The sequence below is a fragment of the Triticum urartu genome, chromosome 3A (assembly GCF_056163025.1).
Source record: "Triticum urartu cultivar PI428250 chromosome 3A, HENAU_Tu73, whole genome shotgun sequence".
In the NCBI taxonomy this organism is placed as follows: domain Eukaryota; kingdom Viridiplantae; phylum Streptophyta; class Magnoliopsida; order Poales; family Poaceae; genus Triticum; species Triticum urartu.
In genome coordinates this window covers 579,912,565-579,931,739 of record NC_141875.1, presented here as the reverse complement: position 1 = coordinate 579,931,739, position 19,175 = coordinate 579,912,565, and the positions used below count along the sequence as shown (strand labels likewise).

The following is a 19,175-nucleotide window of genomic DNA, read 5'->3' as shown; positions in this document are numbered from 1 at the left end:
AATTTTCCATGCTTCAACAGACATAGTTGTAAGGCTAATAAAAAGGGGGGAGTTGCCCACATGTTCAGGAATGATCATACTAAAACATGAGATTTTCATGCTACGCAGAGTAGGTACCCTACATAATTCCTCAAGTGTTTGCCTACATCGAGGGGGTGTTATGCTACATAGTGGTTGTACCATCGGGAAGGTGTATGTGAGCAAACTATTGTGTCGTCCCCTGGGAAAGTGTCTGGGAGCGAACAATGTGCCCCATGAAAATTGCTAATTGTCACTGTTTTAAGATTTGCACGCATAATTGGATGCACCATCATGTGTTCATTTCTAGAAAAGTAACATTGTCCGCCACAAGATTGAAACAAGAACGACTGGTGACCTCATTACATCAATTTCCCAATCGGACTAGCATGACTCATTACATCATAATAAGCCTGATTTTTTAACAGGTGTGAAGCCTGACTCTTTCGGTCAATAAAGCTAAGGTAGTAAGAATCGTGATTCTATTACACGATTCTACAACTGTACGATCCAAACTACTTCTGCAATTCTACGATTTTGGTATCCACGTTCCTATCATTCCTATAGTTACGATTCTGCGATTTGTGATCCTACTACTAGAGCTCCATTCCAATACGGAATCATGATTCTGGCTACCTTGGATAGAGCAAACCGCGTATTCGTGCTACCCCGTAATTTTCTTGTTGTGTCTTGTTGATAAAGCAAAAAATAAAGTAATCCACATATCGTTGCTCAGTTACGGAAGGGAACATATGTGCCTGTATCTAAAAACTAAGTTTGGTTACCCGAAACTTAATACATTTTTCAGTTTCTCCAACACTCCAAATCAAACATACATATTCAAAGTGTTTCTTGCCACGCGAAACCACACAAAAAGTACATAAGTCAGCAGAGATGAACATTCGTATTTAAACAGAAAACCCCAAGTTAGGGGTAAAAACCATGGGTCGAAGCCACCACACAATTATTGTTCCACTATAATTAAATATGAGATACAATAAGTTCCTCTCTCTGTAGCACTATAGGTTCTCATATATCAAGGTTACAGTATGTTGGATGGACACAATAAGATTTGGGGGCCAAGAGATAGGGACCAACGGCGGAGCTATGTGTTGTGCTGGGGTGGCTGTGGCCCCCCCAGCTTTGAACCAATTTGTGAAGGGAAAAATTAGAAGGACTTGGATGAAAACTTTTTTAGCTTTTGGCCCCTCCAAACACTCGTATTTTGCCATTGGCCCCTCCAGCAGAATCCATCTAGCTCCGCCACCGATAGGGACTAGAACAATCTCATCAAAGATGGTGGAAACGCAAGTTAAAGAAGAACAGTTAATGGATTGGATCATCACAACCTTAGGGAGGAGCTCCATTTGCTTGCTTGCAACCTCTTCCTTTACGCTGTGTTTAGATGTCTGTATTGAAGGCCTCCGTATTGAATTGGTTTCATTTCCAATTCAGCCATGAAACCGTAGTGGACATGAATACGAATTCGGTTTCATTTCCAATCTTTTTCCATGTTTTAAAAAAAACCAACGCCTCTCGTATAGCAGGCACCAGGGCTACCCCTGCGCCAGCCACTTGCCAGAGACGTCGCTGCTCCGTTCTCTACGTTGTAGTACCACAAGTTGGTGCGAATCAACCTGTGGTTGAGTTGGTTAGGTGGACAGTGGCATCCTCAACCCATCAGGGTTCAAATCCTGGTGCTCGCATTATTCCTGGATTTTCCTGGTGCTCGCATTATTCCTGGATTTATTTCAGGATTTCCGACAATGCGCTTTCAGTGGAGGAGGCGTTCCCGTCGACGACGAGGCGTCTACGGTGACTTCGTAAATCTCAAGATGATATGCCGGCTCAGTCTCTCGGAGGTGCTCATAGGGGTAGGATGTGCGTGTGTGCGTTCATAGGGGTGAATGTATGCGCGTGTATATAAGCGCTTGTGTCTGTACTGATGCTAAAAAAAAGTACCACAAGTTGGTGCCACGATTCACGTTCGGTACCTGTCGCAACGCCCGATCCGGGCCAGAGATACGGGAGCTTTGCTGCCAGAAAGAAGGCGAAAGGCAGCCCGGACATTTCCGGACCTGCATGCACACTGTCGTCAGTCAGTTAACTACTAGCTCTGTCAAGTTCAGCCAAGTGGCGCCCATTGTTTTTGTTGCTGCCCGCCTTTTTCAGGTAAATCATCCATGGAATGATCGCCAAAAGGCGCTTCCTGCTCCGTTCCCTTTTTGATCTTCTGCCCTAGAAAAGAAGAGAATAAGCCGGAGAGCTGGCGACGTCGATCTTGCCAAAGAAACGAGCTCGCGGACAGATCGAGGCGCCGCAAGACGGCTGTGCAGTGCAGCTGGAGGCACGGACGCAACTGCCCATTTCTCTATAAACCATCTGTTCTGTTCATCTCTTTGACTTCAGAATTTACAGTTTGAGCAGGAACCTCCCCCTTACAGCGCATATGTGCACGCACATGGCAGGCCACGAGCCATGTATCACCTTATATAATTAATCTCTTTCCACTTACTTAACCTACCCCCAACGAAAGAAGAAAGAAAACAAAGCTGGCGTATTTGACACGTAAAAACTAAACAGGCCAGAAAGAATGTAAAGAAAAAAGAAGAAGAAGAAGAAGAAGAAAGAACTTTTCGAATCGACAGAAATTCCCAACATGTATCTATCTATCTGGCCGTGAGAGCAGCCGTGGCGGCGTCCGGCCTGGACATGATCCTGGTGTAGAGCAAGCTGTTCCAGATGTCGGGCACGCCGGGGAGGCACCAGTGGATGCAGTCGGCGTAGGTGCCGGGGTCGGCCTGCTGCTCCGGCGTGAGGATCTGGCCCTGCCGGATGGTGTGCACGGAGGTGTGCCCGTCCTTGCGCCGCTCCGACATGGTGGTGATGTCCACGAAGGTGATGGGCACCCGCGGCGCCGCCGCCCGGGTGATGTTGGACGCCACCTTGAACATGTCCCAGTCCGTGCCCAGCCATATCGGCCCGCGCCAGTTCACCAGCGGCATCGTCTCCTTCGCGCACCGGATCCCGTTAGGGTTTCCCCACACCTGCGGGCTGTTTTTCACACCCAAAAAAAGCCCCAGTCAATTTCCAACAGAGTTATAGAACCAGTTAATAATCATAGTACTAGAACTTGATACTACTACTCTTCTTCTGTGGAGCACGCTAGCTCTAGCGGATTCGCAGCATGAGTCGATCACGCAACCCAACTACTCTAATCCAGTTCTGTGATTCTATCTTCACGTAAAATAGTGTTGTTGACCAACTTTAGCTGTGTACGTCTTTTGATGCGACATGCCTCCAACTCCAAGCTAGCCAGAGACTTCATCAACTCGCTCGATCGTGGACGCAATCCCGACTGAAAATACTTAACAACTTCGGGATTGCTGAACACGCAAAATAACGTGGCATAGCTAGTAGCCTCTGAAGCTGATTGGTTTGCTCATGCATTCACCGGTCGCCATGGCAGTTTCTCCGGTTGCACCATATCTTCTCACACACTACCACTACTAAATAGGATCGCTGACTATATAAAAATACCAAGGCAAATCAAAGTGGTTTGCTTCACGGGAACTAAACATATAGGAGTATCCATCAATCTCAGGATGGGGTCACGCTGCTTTTCTAAAAGGTTTAGGGGAGCTTTCGTGAGGCGTCATCCCAGGGCCATGTCCACCGCACGTCCTTATCGAGCCACTCCGGTAGTCGCTAGGTAACCAACACAACACAACACAACCGTCTGTTTGATCCTTATAGCCAGGAATAATTGGATTACCACGCAGAAGGAAAACCCCAAAACGCTGCTGGAACTACCCGCATCCGGCTACTTGTCCTAAAAAATGCGTCGTCCGTTCCAAGATCCGAAACTCGCGGTCACGGGACGATCACTCGGAACCTGCTCGGAACGATCATTGGCAGGGGCGTCCAAGACTATTCCACGTCCCACGAAGCACCAACACGGCCGGTTACGAGCACACGAGACCAGTAGTACGTCGCTGGTGCATGGAATGCATGATTGGTGCACCATGTACGGGGCCGGGACTCGTTCGCGACGACGGAAGCTTCCGTCTAAGATTCATGTGCGCGGAATGATTTGAGCCGAGGCCGAGGGTCCATGTGATTGACAGGTACGCAGAATTATACTACATGGTCATACCCATGTATGTATAATGTATCCTTCCTAGGGTCCTATCGAGTACGTAGTTCTCCATTATTAATTTCTGAGAGTGCTGCTTGGGCGACAACGAGAGGGGAGCAACTACCCCGCTCCATTGGAGGAGCATCTTCTCCTTGGACTTTTGTAAAGGAGTTTACCAAGTCCGCTTGTGTGCTGCGAGTTGTGACGCACGTCGATCGTTTTGACCGCGTAGATTCCACCCCAAGTGGCATCTAAAAAGACGTGTACGTACACGATTTGCGCATATTGTACTGCTCCCTGCAGTGCTGGTCACGACATGCATACCGAGCTACCGTGGTTTACAGAAGTACTACGTATACGTAGTACTCTAGTACTAGTATACTCCGTTGGCGATCCCAATGGAGTAGTGACTATTTGAAAACTCCGGTGGCAGTGGCATTATGCATGCACCTTACTGGTGGGGTGGCATTCCTTGTGACTGTAGATTAGACGGTTAGTGCATGTACCCTGTGCTTACTTTATTCTATTAGCATTAGCATATAGCACCACGCTGTTTGGAATATCAAACCATGCATGTGTAAACTAATGGCGCAGTACGTATATCCTAACATGTTGAAAAAAAAAAGTACGTATATCCTAACTGGCTCACTAAACTACACGTACAACGGTATCCGTTACACCAACTACTAGTACAAGAGTATGCTACCACATCCACATGCGTACAGAGAGGGTCAACGAGCGGGTGGGCAACGTGAGGCCATGTGTTCCATTCCATCCAGTACGTACATGCTCTGCTAGTCGCACCGCACCTAGAGAATGCTGCACGACCCGGCCGGCTGCTCCGTCGACGGGATATATACCGCGCCATCACCCCCAAAAAACAGAAGCCTGCTTTTTTTGCAACTAAAAATAAAAACCTGCTGGTACTTCCACGTCGCCTGGGAATATTCGAGCGAGCACGCCGCCGGACCGGGTCTGCCACGACTGTCTGTCGCTTCCATTTTCTCCCAAGACAGCGACCGACCCGCTAGACGCGACGCGCCCGCCCGACTCGTTCCAACTTCCAATCCCGCGCGCGCGCTCGCCGTCCGGCCCCGGAAACCGACCGTGCGTGCCGGACCCCACTAGACCACCAGCCCGTGCGCGTCTGCACTTCCCGGCCGCGGCCCGACGCGTGCACCGGTCTCGGGTTGGACCGGTGCAGACACCCGGTACGCACCACGCGCTGCCGGCCTCGTCTTTTTGGCCGTCGCCGCCATGCGCGCGTGTCGAGATTTCGGCGTTTCCTAGGAACTACGGTGCAGGTGCGCGTAGGTGTGCGTACTGACTACCACCAGAAGAACAAAAACGACTTATCTACAGTGGAACAGAATAGAAAACTACTACGGGGGTAGGCAGGGTAGGGTACGGTACCTGAGGTGAAGAGGGGACATGCTCATGAAGAAGACGGACGTGCGCGCCGGGTCGATGTTGTCGTTCACCCAGCCGGCCCAGGTGCTGAGAACCTTCCGGTACGCCTCGATCCTCACCACCTCCTCATGGTCCTCCCAGTCCCGCCCGCCCGGCCTCCTGCCAATCCATCCATCAGCCAACCTCCATGTCAGTCCATCAGTGTCACCGCAGCGCATGCAGTTTTACCACCACTTCGACCGTGCATGCCCCGGCGATCGACGCACGAGACGGCACGGCATGTTCTCGATCGTGTTGTGTTGTGCACGTAGACGTACTTGAGTTTCATGTTGAGGGTGTTCATCCACCAGATGTAGGTGTTGAAGACGAGGTAGTCGGCGTTGCGCCAGTTCTGGGCGTGCGCCGCGATGGCCCCCGCGTCGATGATCCGGGTCGGGATGCTGTGGATCTTGGGGTTGTCCGAGTTGGACTCCACCAGGAACGGCGACCAGTAGAACTCCACCGTCGCGTTGAACTCCTGTTGTCGATAAGAAATGGACGTTATTTGACCTGATCACAAGAAGGCGCAAGAAGACACCCTAGACGGATGGAATACGTCGTAGTAGTACAAGTAGTTGGTGCACTTGCTAGCTAAGCCGCCACCTACGGCTACGGTACAGGTACTACTACGTACGACGTCACATTTGAAAAACCGTTGCGGCAGCCGTGGGCCCTGCCGGTTGGCCAACTGGCTAAGGTTCGTTCTCCATCGTAGGGGGCACGAACCGGCCGGTCGAGAGAGAGAGAGAGAGATGCTGCCGGGACGGCCATTGTTTCGTGCTACTCACCCAGGCGTGGAAGACGACCCGCTGGTCCTCCCAGGTGACGTACTTCTTGTCCGGCGACACGGCCGACTGCACCAGGCACACCATCGACTCCCACTGGTTCCGGTTCAGCGAGTCCCCCACGAACATGAACCGCTTGTTCCGGAGCCTCTCCATGAACACCTTCGCGTCGAACCTGCATGCAGTTTCAACAAGCTCGCCGCCTGAGCATGCATGCGCGTCCAACCCAATTTCGGGCATGCACGGCGATCGCCGGGGTGATCGGGTAGTCGTCGCCGGCCGGAACGACCGACGAGCGGAAACGCACCTGGGCATGTCGCAGTCCTTGGGCTGCCACCGCCACTTCTGGTAGTTGTCGTCGCGGCGGCCGTTCTTCATGCACGTCACCTGCGACGTCAGGAACGAGCACTCCTCCTCGCGGTACAGCGGGTAGCTCGCGTTGTCGAACACCCACTCGCCCTTGGACAGGTCGCACGTCTCCGGCGACCCCAGCACGGCCCCCGCCGCCACCGTCTTCCTCGCCGGCCGCAGCCGCCTCGGCCTCTTCGCTTTCTTCGGCTTCTTCACCTTGGGGGCGGTGACCTTCCGGATCGCCTGCTCGGGCGCCGTCTCTGTCTTCGCCGCGGCGTGCCCCGGCCTCTCTCTTCCGTCGTCGCGCGGCAGCGCCACGGGGACGGGCCTCTCCGGAGAAGCGATCACGTCGCGCCGGGGGGCGACGGTCTTCTTCCCCGTGGAGGAAGAAGAGAGCACGTCCCGCCGCGGGGTGGCGGCGGCGCGGCCGGCGTCCGAGACGACGACCGCCTGCTGCCTGACGGGCCCGACGCCGCGGGCAAACGGCTCGAGGGTGACGGACCGGATGTCCTCGCCGTACATGACGATGACGAAGACGACGAAGAAGACGCCCGCCACGTACACCGGCAGCCGCCCGCCCTTGCGCGGCGCGCCGTGCTTCGCGCCGAGCGTGTCGAACGGCCCGGCGCCCGCACCCCCGCCGGCGCCGGCCAGCGACGACTTGCGGCGGCCGGGGAGTGACATGGCGCCCGCGTGCAGCTTCGGTCGCTTCGCTGGGCCCTCCCTCCTTCCTCTTGCCTCCTGGTACGTGGTACGTGGGTCGTCTGATGGAGTGATGGTGCGTGCCGCGGAGAGGGGGAGAGCGCGGGCTAGCCGGCTAGAGAGAGAGGGTGGCTTTACTTATGGGCGAACGGGGTTGAGTCAGAGCCGGGGGGCTGTGGATTTGGTGAGGGGATGAAGCCACCATGGCCTCTTTTCTTCTCTCTTTTTTTGCCGTTGAACGAGCAAGCAATCGGTTTTCATTGGGCGAGTGGCTGGATTGTCGAGAGCGATTTTATTCTCTGCCAATTTCTAATGGCCGGAGACTCGGCCAGACGAGACGGACGGGGGCATGGAAAAACGTGGTGCAGCACGTCAGTGATGGGCTAGGCCAGACTAAATTAACCAAGGCCACCCCACTGGAGGAACACTTGTTCTTCCAAAAAGAAAGAAAAAAATGCAAGGCAAAACGTAGTTACCATGTGCATCCAACGATGTGTTTTGTCCCTGCAGTCAACGCCATATGGCTTATCGACATTCTGAAGGGAACGGGGATCAGGAACATGCGCACGCGTTGCGAAATGACGTTCGAGATGAAGCAGTTGGCCTTTTATTCGTAGTTCGTGGTATCTCCGGTGCACATTGTTTTTGTCCGGGAGAACAATGACGTGTGTGCAGAGTTCTGGCAAGCTATCCTTCCTGCCACGATGATATGCTAACTACCCGTTTGAGACTTCTAGAACTGGAGAACTTTTGCAGCGACGTGACTAACCATTACTTCAACATTATGATGAATATCATAAGAGCCCATGGTGGCTTTCACTCGCTTCTAAATGGAAATACACACGTACCTGCCATTTTTCCTTCATCAACACGTATGCTTCCAATTTGTTCCCCGAGTTGCGGACAAAGGAGTTCAAATATGCAATATTTGGTAACATTTTGTACTGCTTCGGGTGTAGTACAAGGAGCATTCTATATATCCCGCGAAAAAAGGTGTATTCTATATGCGTGAAACAAAAAGGAGCTTGCCCGCTCGAGAAAAAAAAAACTTCTATGTGATTTGCACCATACAAGCTCGTAGTCAGTTTTCACTCAATCGCATCATCCGTCACAAGGAAACATTATTATTTGCGAATGCAAGTCGTTCACGTCGTTCTTATGGAGCTTGCAACATCAGATGAAACCTAGCCACCGCCGCTACTATCGTCTCCTCCCATCATATCAATTAAATAGATAGTCGGGAGTGATGAGAGGGGGAGGGGGGTTCTTTTCTCGCGCGGAGAGGAGGCCTCCGACTATGGCAATGTGACGACCATGGACAATGGAAAAAATAGAGCCCAAACACCAGATTGACTTCTGAAGGGAACATAGATCAGCAACATGCACACGTGTTGCGAAATGACGTTTAAGATGAACCAGCCGGCCCATCATATCTCCAGTGTCCTTTATTTTGGTCTGGGGCTACAAGTACAATGACGTCTGTGTAGAGTTCTAGCAAACTATCCTTCTTGCTAATATGCTAACTACTACCGGTCTGAGCCTTCTGGAACTGAAGAACTTTGCAGCGACGTGACTAACCATGACTTCAACATTATGAATATCATAATCATGGTGGGCTTTCACTCACTTCTAAATGGAAATACACACCTGCCATTTTTTCTTCATGAACACGGATGCTTCCAAATTGTTCCCTGAGTTGCATGCAAAGGAGTTCAAATATGCAATATTTGGTAAAATTTTGCACTCCTCTGGGTGTAGTACAAGGAGCATTCTCTCTCTCTCTCTCTCTCTCTCTATATATATATATATATATATATATATATCCTGCAAAAAAGGAGCATTATTATACCTGAAAGAAAAAGGAGCATTCCACATGGTGATTTTGAATATATTTCCCTTTTTTTAATCATGAGATACCACTATCCTTGCCCGCCGAGGGAATTTTTTTTGGGTGTGATTTGCATCACTCATTCACCTCATCCGCAACAAGAAAATATTATTATTTGTGAATGCAACTCATTTGCGTCATTCTTAGGGAAGCTTTGGGACAAAAGGTGAAACCTAGCCACCGCCGCTACTATCGTCTCCTCCCACCATATTCCTCTCCCCGTCATCAGATGATGCTACCGGGTAAAGCCTACTAAATAGATGGTCGAGAGGGTTGCGGAGGGGGAGGGGGTTCTTTTCTCGCACAGAGAGGGGACCTCTCACTATGGCAATGTGACAACCATGGGCGATGGAAAAACAGAGCTCAAACACTAGGGCGATGACCCCCGAAATCCGACAATGGTGGACATGTCAGTGTAGTTGTGGGGAACTGCGACGATTGATCGAGTCGGTGGCAATCCATCGTCCATCGTGACACTGTCACCGACACGCACGGCTCCCTCCGTTTGTAGGAGCAGTGGCGAGCGTTGCCATGCTGCTTGACCATGATTCGTCTTGGCTAGTGGCAGCTTTTTGTAGGAGATGTCTCATCATCGACTTCCCGTTAGCTCGGCCTTTGTCACCGCCACATTATGACACTTCTCCATTAGAGGCAAACAGGTAGGTGGCTCTCTTACTATATGTGTTCTCATGGTGAAGCTTATGTGCTATCATCCTGTGACGCCCCAAGACCGGAGCTTCAGATGCCTTTCAGGATTTCCGGGTTTCGTCGTCTGATTTGTTTGGTTCTTTGCATTCATCATTGCATCATGTGCATTGCAGCATGCCATCATGTCATTTCTTTTCTTAACCCATCTAAATAAATGGCATGGATCTTTGATCCATTTAAATTGAGGGAATTCACTTGTGATTTCTCTTTATAACATATTAAAGCCTCTCAATACTATTAGGGAGCTATGATAAAAATTATTCCATTTATTTGGAATTAACCATAACACACTTGCAAATATCCCATGCCTTTTTCCTTCTCAACTCTTGGTCTCTAACTTTGACATATTTTTCTTTCATCATTTTCCGGAGCTCCACCAAAATCCAAACATTTTTGGACACCTCTATTTCCCAGGCCTTGTTCAAATCATCTGAATTAAATTCAAATGACTTTGAATTAAATCCTTGCAATCATGCCTCTCCTATTTTTCGTGGACCATGCACATTTTTACGAGTCTGTGAAAATTATCCATATGTCCAACTTTTTTCCCTAACCTCTCTTTCTTTTCTTTCATATCTCTGTTTTGTTTTTTTCTTTTGTTCTTTAGAGTGAGAGAGAAAGAGAGAGAGTCAGCCCAGCACACCTTGCAGCTGGTCGCCGCCCGTTTGTCGCGCGTTGCTGCCCTGTTTCACTCGCTGCTGCCTGCTGCATTCTTAGACACACGCGCCCACGTTGACTCGGGTGAGTCCAGCACCCTGACTCGACGCTGCTCTGGCCGCAACCACCTCGGGCCTTCAACCACGACGCCCGCCATGGCCCTCCTCGCACTGCTGCTCCTTGGTTTCGTCCTCTGTCGCGACCATCTCCTCCCCCAACGCCCTTGCAGAGGCTGTTGCTGCAGGACCACCACGACACCATCTCCGGAGCCCAAGTCCGAGGACTAACGCGTTCGGGTAACTCGTCAAGTACATCTTCGTCAAGATTGATGCTTGGATAAGCACCGTTTGCGTGGATTACGTCAAGTACCACGACGACCGTCGAGACCGCCAAGTTCTACTACCGATGAACGCTTTGAAATCACCAAGACCTGCAAGTCCACCAAGACCTCGACCACAGTACATGTACGACTACAACGTGAACGAGTACCACGACGACCCTCGGAGTCCTCGGATCCGTCAAGTTCCACTATGAGATGTACAACTACCGCCGACCTCGAAGACCTCGGATTCACCAAGTTCCCACGACGACAAGTGTGACCCTTCGGATGCGCCAAGTTCGTCTACACAAAAACGCCTCATGTCGGCAAGACCCGCAAGTCGGACCCCGAATGATCGACGTCTCGTGGACCGTGTACAACTATCGTCGCCCCGAAGACGTTGGAGTCATCAAGTACCTCTCCGAACGAACGTGAACGACTACCGTCGCAAGAACGGGACCGGAAAGTCCGAAGACCCCAAGTACCACGACACCGATGACATGCACGTCTATGAAAACTCGTGCAACGATAAACATGTACCACTACCATCGCCGAGATCGCGAGAATCTCTACCGTCAACCCTAGAGCGTGCGAGAACGACTACTTCCACTACCGCCGTCGCGAGAACCTTCTACTTCCTCTAGTTTGCACCCGCTTGCACGCTTCGAAGGTATAACCTCGAGACGACGTCCGTGAACGAATGCTTGCGATGTTTGAGATGCTCATGTTTGCACCGTGTCCAAATTGTCACTCGTTTCCTTGTCGCCAACTCGTGGGACACCCGGAATCCGGGAGCGCCCCACCATCTTTTGCACGCATCTGCACACTTCTCCTTTGCATCGGTATCTCAATCGAGTTACCGGAACCGAAACGCTGCTGTGGCACCGTTTTCGTTATCGTTGCCGTGGCACCCCTTTCCTTTTCACCACGGTGACAAATGCGTCGTAATGCTCTTGTCAACTTTTAATAAAAAATTGCATAAACTTGTTCATGTCATCCGCATCATGATAACAACAATTAAAATGTTTAACATTGTTGCTACATTAAATTGCTAAATGCATATGGGGTTTTACCGGATTTGTTGGTTGATGTTTCCGGCCTCATTTAAAATGCCTAACCGTGTTTTCTATTCATGTTTCACCTCTTGCCATGTTAACCAACATTTAATTTTGTTGAGTACGTAAACGAGAGAGAACTAAATAAGTCATGTGGTGTTTCGTCAATATGCAAGTCGTTGCATATTGAGCTCCACTTAATTTGTAGTATTGTTTGTGCACTTTGCCATGCCATGCATATTTAAACCGGACATGCATCATACTTGGTTGTGCATCATGCCATGTTTATGTGATGGTTGTTTACTATGTTGTTTGTTTCTTTCCGGGTTACTTCTCGCGTTAGCTTCGATTTCGTTCCGGAGTTGTGAGGATCCGTTCATCTACGTCCGTTTGTCTTCTTCATGGACTCGTTCTTCTTTTTTGCGGGATCTCAGGCAAGATGACCATACCCTCGAAATCACTTCTATCTTTGCTTGCTAGTTGCTCGCTCTTTTGCTATGCCGCGATACCTACCACTTGCTATGTCATGCCTCCCATATTGCCATGTCAAACCTCTAACCCACCTTGTCCTAGCTAACCGTTGTTTGTCTATGTTACCGCTTTGCTCAGCCCCTCTTATAGCGTTGCTAGTTGCAGGTGAAGATTGACTTTTGTTTCTTGTTGGAACATGGATTTTGTTGGGATATCACAATATCTCTTATTTATTTAATGCATCTATATACTTGGTAAAGGGTGGAAGGCTCGGCCTTATGCCTGCTATTTTGTTCCACTCTTGCCGCCCTAGTTTCCGTCATACCGGTGTTATGTTTTTTGATTTTGCGTTCCTTACGCGGTTGGGTTATAATGAGAACCCCTTGACAGTTCGTCTTGAACAAAACTCCTCCAGCAAGGCCCAACCTTGGTTTTACCATTTGCCACATAAGCCTTTTTCCCTTAGGTTCTGCAGACTCAAAGGTCATCTTTATTTGGTAAAATTTTGTACTGCTTTGGGTGTAGTACAAGGAGCATTTTATATATCCCGCGAAAAAGGGTGTATTCTATATGCATGAAACAAAAAGGAGCGTACAACCATCCTTGCCCGCTAGAGAAAAAAAAACTTCTATGTGATTTGCACCATACAAGCTCGTAATCAGTTTTCACTCAATCGCATCATCCGTCACAAGGAAACATTATTATTTGCGAATGCAAGTCGTTCGCGTCGTTCTTAGGGAAGCTTGCAACATCAGATGAAACCTAGCCACCGCCGCTACTATCGTCTCCTCCCATCATATCGATTAAATAGATAGTCGGGAGTAGTGCTGAGAGGGGGAGGGAGTTCTTTTCTCGCGCAGAGAGGAGGCCTCCGACTATGGCAATGTGACGACCATGGACAATGGAAAAACATAGCCCAAACACCAGATTGGCTTCTGAAGGGAACATAGATCAGCAACACGCACACGCGTTGCGAAATGACATTTAAGATGAACCAACTGGCCCATCATATCTCCAGTGTTCTTTATTTTGGTCTGGGGTTACAAGTACAATGACGTCCGTGTAGAGTTCTAGTAAGCTATCCTTCTTGCTGATATGCTAACTACTACCGGTCCGAGCCTTCTGGAACTGAAGAACTTTGCAGCGACGTGACTAACCATGACTTCAACATTATGAATATCATAATCATGGTGGGCTTTCACTCGCTTCTAAATGGAAATACACACCTGCCATTTTTTCTTCATGAACACGGATGCTTCCAAATTGTTCCCCGAGTTGCAGGCAAAGGAATTCAAATATGCAATATTTGGTAAAATTTTGTACTCCTCTGGGTGTAGTACAAGGAGCATTCTATATATATCCTACAAAAAAAGGAGCATTATTATACCTGGAAGAAAAAGGAGCATTCCACATGGTGATTTTGAATATATTTCCTTTTTTTAATCATGAGATACCACTATCCTTGCCCGTCGAGGAAATTTTTTTGTGTGATTTGCATCACTCATTCACCTCATCCGCAACAAGGAAATATTATTATTTGTGAATGCAACTCATTCGCGTCATTCTTAGGGAAGCTTTGGGACGAAAGGTGAAACCTAGCCACCGCCGCTACTATTGTCTCCTCCCATCATATTCCTCTCCCCGTCATCAGATGATGCTACCGGGTAAAGCCAACTAAATAGATGGTCGAGAGGGTTGCGGAGGGGGAGGGGGGGGGTCTTTTCTCGCACGAAGAGGGGGCCTCCGACTATGGCAATGTGATAACCATGGGCGATGGAAAAACAGAGCTCACACTAGGGTGATGACCCCCGGAATCCGGCAATGGTGGACATGTCAGTGTAGTTGTGGGGAACTGCGACGATTGATCGAGTCGGTGGCAATCCATCGTGATCCTTTCACCGGCAAGCACGGCTCCCTCCGTGTAGGAGCAGTGGCGGGCGTTGGCATGCTGCTTGACCATGATCCGTCTTGGCTGGTGGCAGCTTTTTGTAGGAGATGTCTCATCATCGACTTCCCGTTAGCTCGGCCTTTGTCACCGCCACATTATAACACTTCTCCATTAGAGGCAAACAGGTAGGTGACTCTCTTATGGTGAAGCTTATGTGCTATCATCCACAGACCGCAAGCGCATCAATGGTGTGCTTGCAAATCTATATGATCAACGGATCTTGATGCGACTCATGCTGTCGTCTCTTCCTTTTTGTCTCATGAGTCCGAGGACAACCAATCGAGGCCAATCCTCTATCTGGGCCAGTTTTGGTGCACATTCGTGATAAGTTTCGGTTTACGGGTTACTTTACAACTATCTAAATAGGATTCCATTGTGGTTTTCTTGATGACTGCTAGGTGAGAGAGCTTCTGGAAAATCTGCCATCAACATGGTGACAGAAATACCACTTCATGCCGGGGGTGGGGATCCATGCTCTGGCCTTTACTCATCCGACTCAATAACGACATAATTGTGTTGTTAACTTGTTGAAGGCATTTTCTGGACCGACACTCTAGCCTTGATTGGTTGAACTTGGCATAATTGTGTTGTTGCCGTGTGTTCTTCTTGGAGGCGTTGCTGCAGAAGAAAATGAGTTAGTCATAAGTGTTTACATGTCATGTCATGTCATGGCTCTATCATTGTTGCCTATTTCCTGTACTTGCTTGTTGATGCTTTGGTTGCATTACCTTGTATCAACTTCAATAATATTGTGGCTATGTGTATCCGCCGACATGGAAGTCGGGGGAGTTTAACATTCCTTTAAAAGAGCACTCGCCTGACATTTGCATCTCATTCAGTTTTGTATTGTCCATAAACAATTTAATTTGTGCGTTGTGTGTGCCGTATAGCAAATTCAGAAAGTTTAACTAGAGAACTTGATAGTAGTATCGCACATTGTGCCTCTAACTAGCAATTACTCACTCTGTACACTAGTGTCAAAAACGTTCTTATAATATGAGACGAAAAGAGTACATGATATATTTATGCCTTTAGTACTTTAATAACGTATATCCCTAATAAACATTGTCTCTTCACTTGGAGCTATCGACATACCAGTGGAGCATATAAGCCTGAATGCTTGTGTTCTGTCCACCACACGACACTGTATCAGTGCTCTCAATGTGCATATGATTGAGCCATTTGACTAAGTTTTCTCAGATGACTTATTTGTCCCTGATTACGCCTGAAGCAACGAGCCTAGTTTCTTTGGCAGATACCATCCCCACTGCATTGCCTTGCCCAATCATCTCGCGATCATTTTCAACAGCAAGGCAACGCCTTAGCTGTGCTACTGCTGGGAAAACGATGCGTGCATTGCCGGCCGGCGGCCTTGGAGCACACGCACACACACACCGTTTCTTCTCTGTTTTTGTTTGTGCTCAGCTCAGAGTTCAGACGTCGAGAGGAGCTCACAGTGTTGGGCTGTGGATGAATCCAAGCAGACAGACACAAGACAGACCGTGGTGCATATAACTTCTTTTTCATGCTTTGTCAAGAAGAGAGATTATTTGGACTAGCTGATGATCGGGCGCTAAGAACCTGACGAGGCTGCTGCTTCGAGTGCCAAGCATGCGCACGTCTCCACGGACGGCGACCCGTCGAGAACCTAACGCGATGATCAGCTGCGAGCCGAACTGCCGTCAAGTCTCATCTGCAGGCGCACGGTACAGTACAGACCCAATGACAACAAGCCTCCTGTCACACTGCTCGCAGGCCGTCGTCGTCGTCGGCCCTCCAGCGCCACTCTGCATCCATCCGCTTCCACTGTTCGGCCGGCCACGGACCACCTACCAGAACAGCGAAAAGTGATGGATCTGCGCGCGTCGTCCAAAGAACTTCTTTGCGGCAACAGCGATGTTCCAGGGCCAGTGGATGGTTCGGCTTTCGCGCGCCGTGCTCTCGGACGCGACGAAGGCCCGCGCTGGCCGGGACAAAGCCGGAGAGCGACCGCGGCCACTTTCCGCGAGAGAGAGCAAGTAGTCGGGGTGGAATCGTGAGGAATCTGAATTGCTCCTCTTGTCCCGGCCCGGTTCTCGCTTGTCCTGCTGGGGCACCAACCGCTTCTCCTCGAGTCCTCGTGTTCTTCTCGCGTCCAGCCAGGGATGGACGGAGAATTCTCCGCTTTCGGGTGTGATCTCGACTGCTGGTATCTGATGTGGTGGTAGCGGAGAGCAGGGACACGAAGCGTTTGCACAAGGATGGGCCGCTCAAGTGGATCGCGCGGCCGTCGCCATGCTCCTTTTCTTGCAAGGCATGGGTGCAATCTATGTAGCGTTCAGGTTCAGGATCATGGCATGTACCCATAACCCATCTCGTCACCGGCTCACAGTCGCACGGAAGAGAAACCACGGCCGGCCGGCTAACGACGGCAATCAACGATCCACGACGGGTCGGGCGACGCAGTCAGAACAGTCCGGATTTTCGTTGCGTCTGTGGCCGTCTGCCAGGAAGCTTCTTGCCAAAATGCCTCTGTCAGTCATGTGCTTTGCAAGGGGGTCAAGGACCCGGCCGGAACGCGCGGGCAAGCTTCCGCGATCCCCATCGCCGCGCGTGAGCGCAGGCCTGCATAGACGGGAGGAAGGACCAGCAATGTATCGGCTCATTATCAGATTTGGACGCAGTACCACCCGGGCTCAAGAGACTGATTACTTGATCATCATCTCGATTCCAGATTACGTTGGAATTGGATCAGTGAGCCCTTGTACGCAAGTCGTGGCTGCTGGTGCGCTCTGGTAGCTCTCGATGCACAGTACAGGGAAGTTTGGTTGCACGTGAACATCCGGTGCGAGGTCGCCGTCGGCACCGGAGTGGGATCCAAAGCTTAGCGGACCAGGAAGGAAAGGCTGATACTATATACTTTGGGGACGAGAGAAAAGTCTGTCTGCCTTGGCTTGAGCAAGGCGAGGCAACAAAGACAACAATGATGGTTAAGGAAAGATGGCCTTTGCTGGAGATGGATCAAAGCAAATGCCGATGCTTCATTCTCTTTGGTTGAGAAGAAGAGGTCGGGTGCTCTGGATCTTCGGTTGTGCTCGTCCTTGCACAAGGTGCTTTTAGGGCTGGAAGATCGCGGCAGCGTGGGGTTAAAGATTTTAATTTTGGATTTGTTGGGTTTTACCCTCGCCGGGAGGGAACCCTTCCGGAAATTCTTAGTGACCAGTGATGGCCAAAGAGGGTATAGTTTTCAACCAGCAATTTTTTTTTTTGAAGGTCCACCTGAATCTTTTTCTTTTTTCTATTACATCACACCCCTGGAAAGGGGAAGGTTTTTACACATGTGGGGGAGGGAGAGAGGGACTGAGAGAGGGGGGGCGGGCACGCCAAACCCAAAACCTAAGGCTAATTCGCCTGAGAGAACGCGCGCAGTCACCTATCTACACACGGGCAGTCGGCCACTTTCAAACGGCCTTTCCAAAGGACCGAGTCTTCCCGGCAGCACCCGAGCAAACGGGCCAGAGAAGGCCGGGCGCCTTGGAACACCACGACATTTCTATGCTTCCACCACTGCCAGCAGCAAAGGAGGGTGAAGGAGGCGTGGGCAACATCACCGGCCACACCCCGCACGTCCAGGGCCTGAAGCGCACCAACATGGTAACCCTTCCCGGCCACCTCAACGCCCACGGCCAGCCAGAACGAGCGGGCAAGGGGACAATCGAAGATCAGGTGATCCGCCGTCTCGATCACGGGGCATGTAGCTTCCTCAGCCGTCACAATAGTCTTCCAGAGCAGGACATCTCTCGTGTGAATCCTCTGTTGTACAAGGAGCCACCCAAAGAACCGGACACGGGACGGTGCAGCGCACCCCCATATGAAGTTGGCGAAGGAGGCCCGCGTGCCGTCAAAGCGTTCCAGGGCGTAGACGGCAGCCGTCGCGACGCCCCCGCTCGCGCCCCGGCACAGGGAACCAGCAATTGACGCGCCTCGGTATAACTTCACTAGTTGCGTCATTGCCCCAAGCGCAAGGATGAGTTATCTGTATCCAGAGATCTAGCACTTATAGCCCGGTCAATCCTCGAACTATTTCTGCACAACCGATGTGGTACAATTAACTCATCAACTCCATTTCGAAAAGAAAGAAGTATACAAATCACCCCCAAATCTACTCTTTGGAATACATAACCCCCTGAACTCAAAACCGGGACAAATAACACCCTGAAATTACTAAAACCGGGTTAATAACCCCCTTGAGTGGTTTTTGTCCAATCTAGAGCGGTTTTGTCCCCCATGATGCAGATTACGCGCTGACTGGGCAAATTACGCTGAGAAGGTCCCATTAGTCAGTTGTCTCTCTCATTTCTTTCCTTTTATCACCTCGTCTCCTTCCTTGCTTTCTTCGTCAGAGCGTCGTCGCCTCCAGAAACGCCTCTCCCCTTTCGTTTGCTAGGGCGCTGTCCGCCGTCGCCGCCGTCCCCGTCCGCCCTCGCTGCCGTCATCTGCCGCTTGCTCGTCGCCGAAGGAACGAAAGCATGTGTCCAGGTGCGTGCGCCTCCATCTTCGTTGCTGCTCTGCTTCACTTCTGGTGTCGTTCATCGGCGGAATCGCGAGCTCCAGTGAACGATCGTGTGCGCCGCAGAGGTGTGGGCTCGGGTGAGGGGAATGGGGCGTCTCGGTGCTAGGGATTTAGGGGGAGAAGTAGTGTTTTGG

At 50.4% G+C, this 19,175-nt stretch overlaps 1 protein-coding gene and 1 pseudogene across 1 annotated transcript; both read right to left on the bottom strand.

Annotated features, from left to right (window-relative positions):
- Positions 1–2,384: 2,384 nt before the first annotated feature.
- On the bottom strand, positions 2,385–7,709 carry LOC125545196 (xylan O-acetyltransferase 1). Its single transcript, XM_048709078.2, has 5 exons — positions 6,698–7,709; positions 6,394–6,565; positions 5,884–6,083; positions 5,570–5,725; positions 2,385–3,072 (listed from the first exon to the last, which is right to left on the bottom strand). Exons 1-5 carry the CDS (start codon positions 7,423–7,425, stop codon positions 2,688–2,690), a joined length of 1,641 nt encoding a protein of 546 aa, XP_048565035.2. The 5' UTR covers positions 7,426–7,709; the 3' UTR covers positions 2,385–2,687.
- Positions 7,710–18,432: 10,723 nt separating this feature from the next.
- Positions 18,433–18,497, bottom strand: LOC125549798 (U4 spliceosomal RNA; annotated as a pseudogene).
- Between the last annotated feature and the right edge of the window lie 678 nt (positions 18,498–19,175).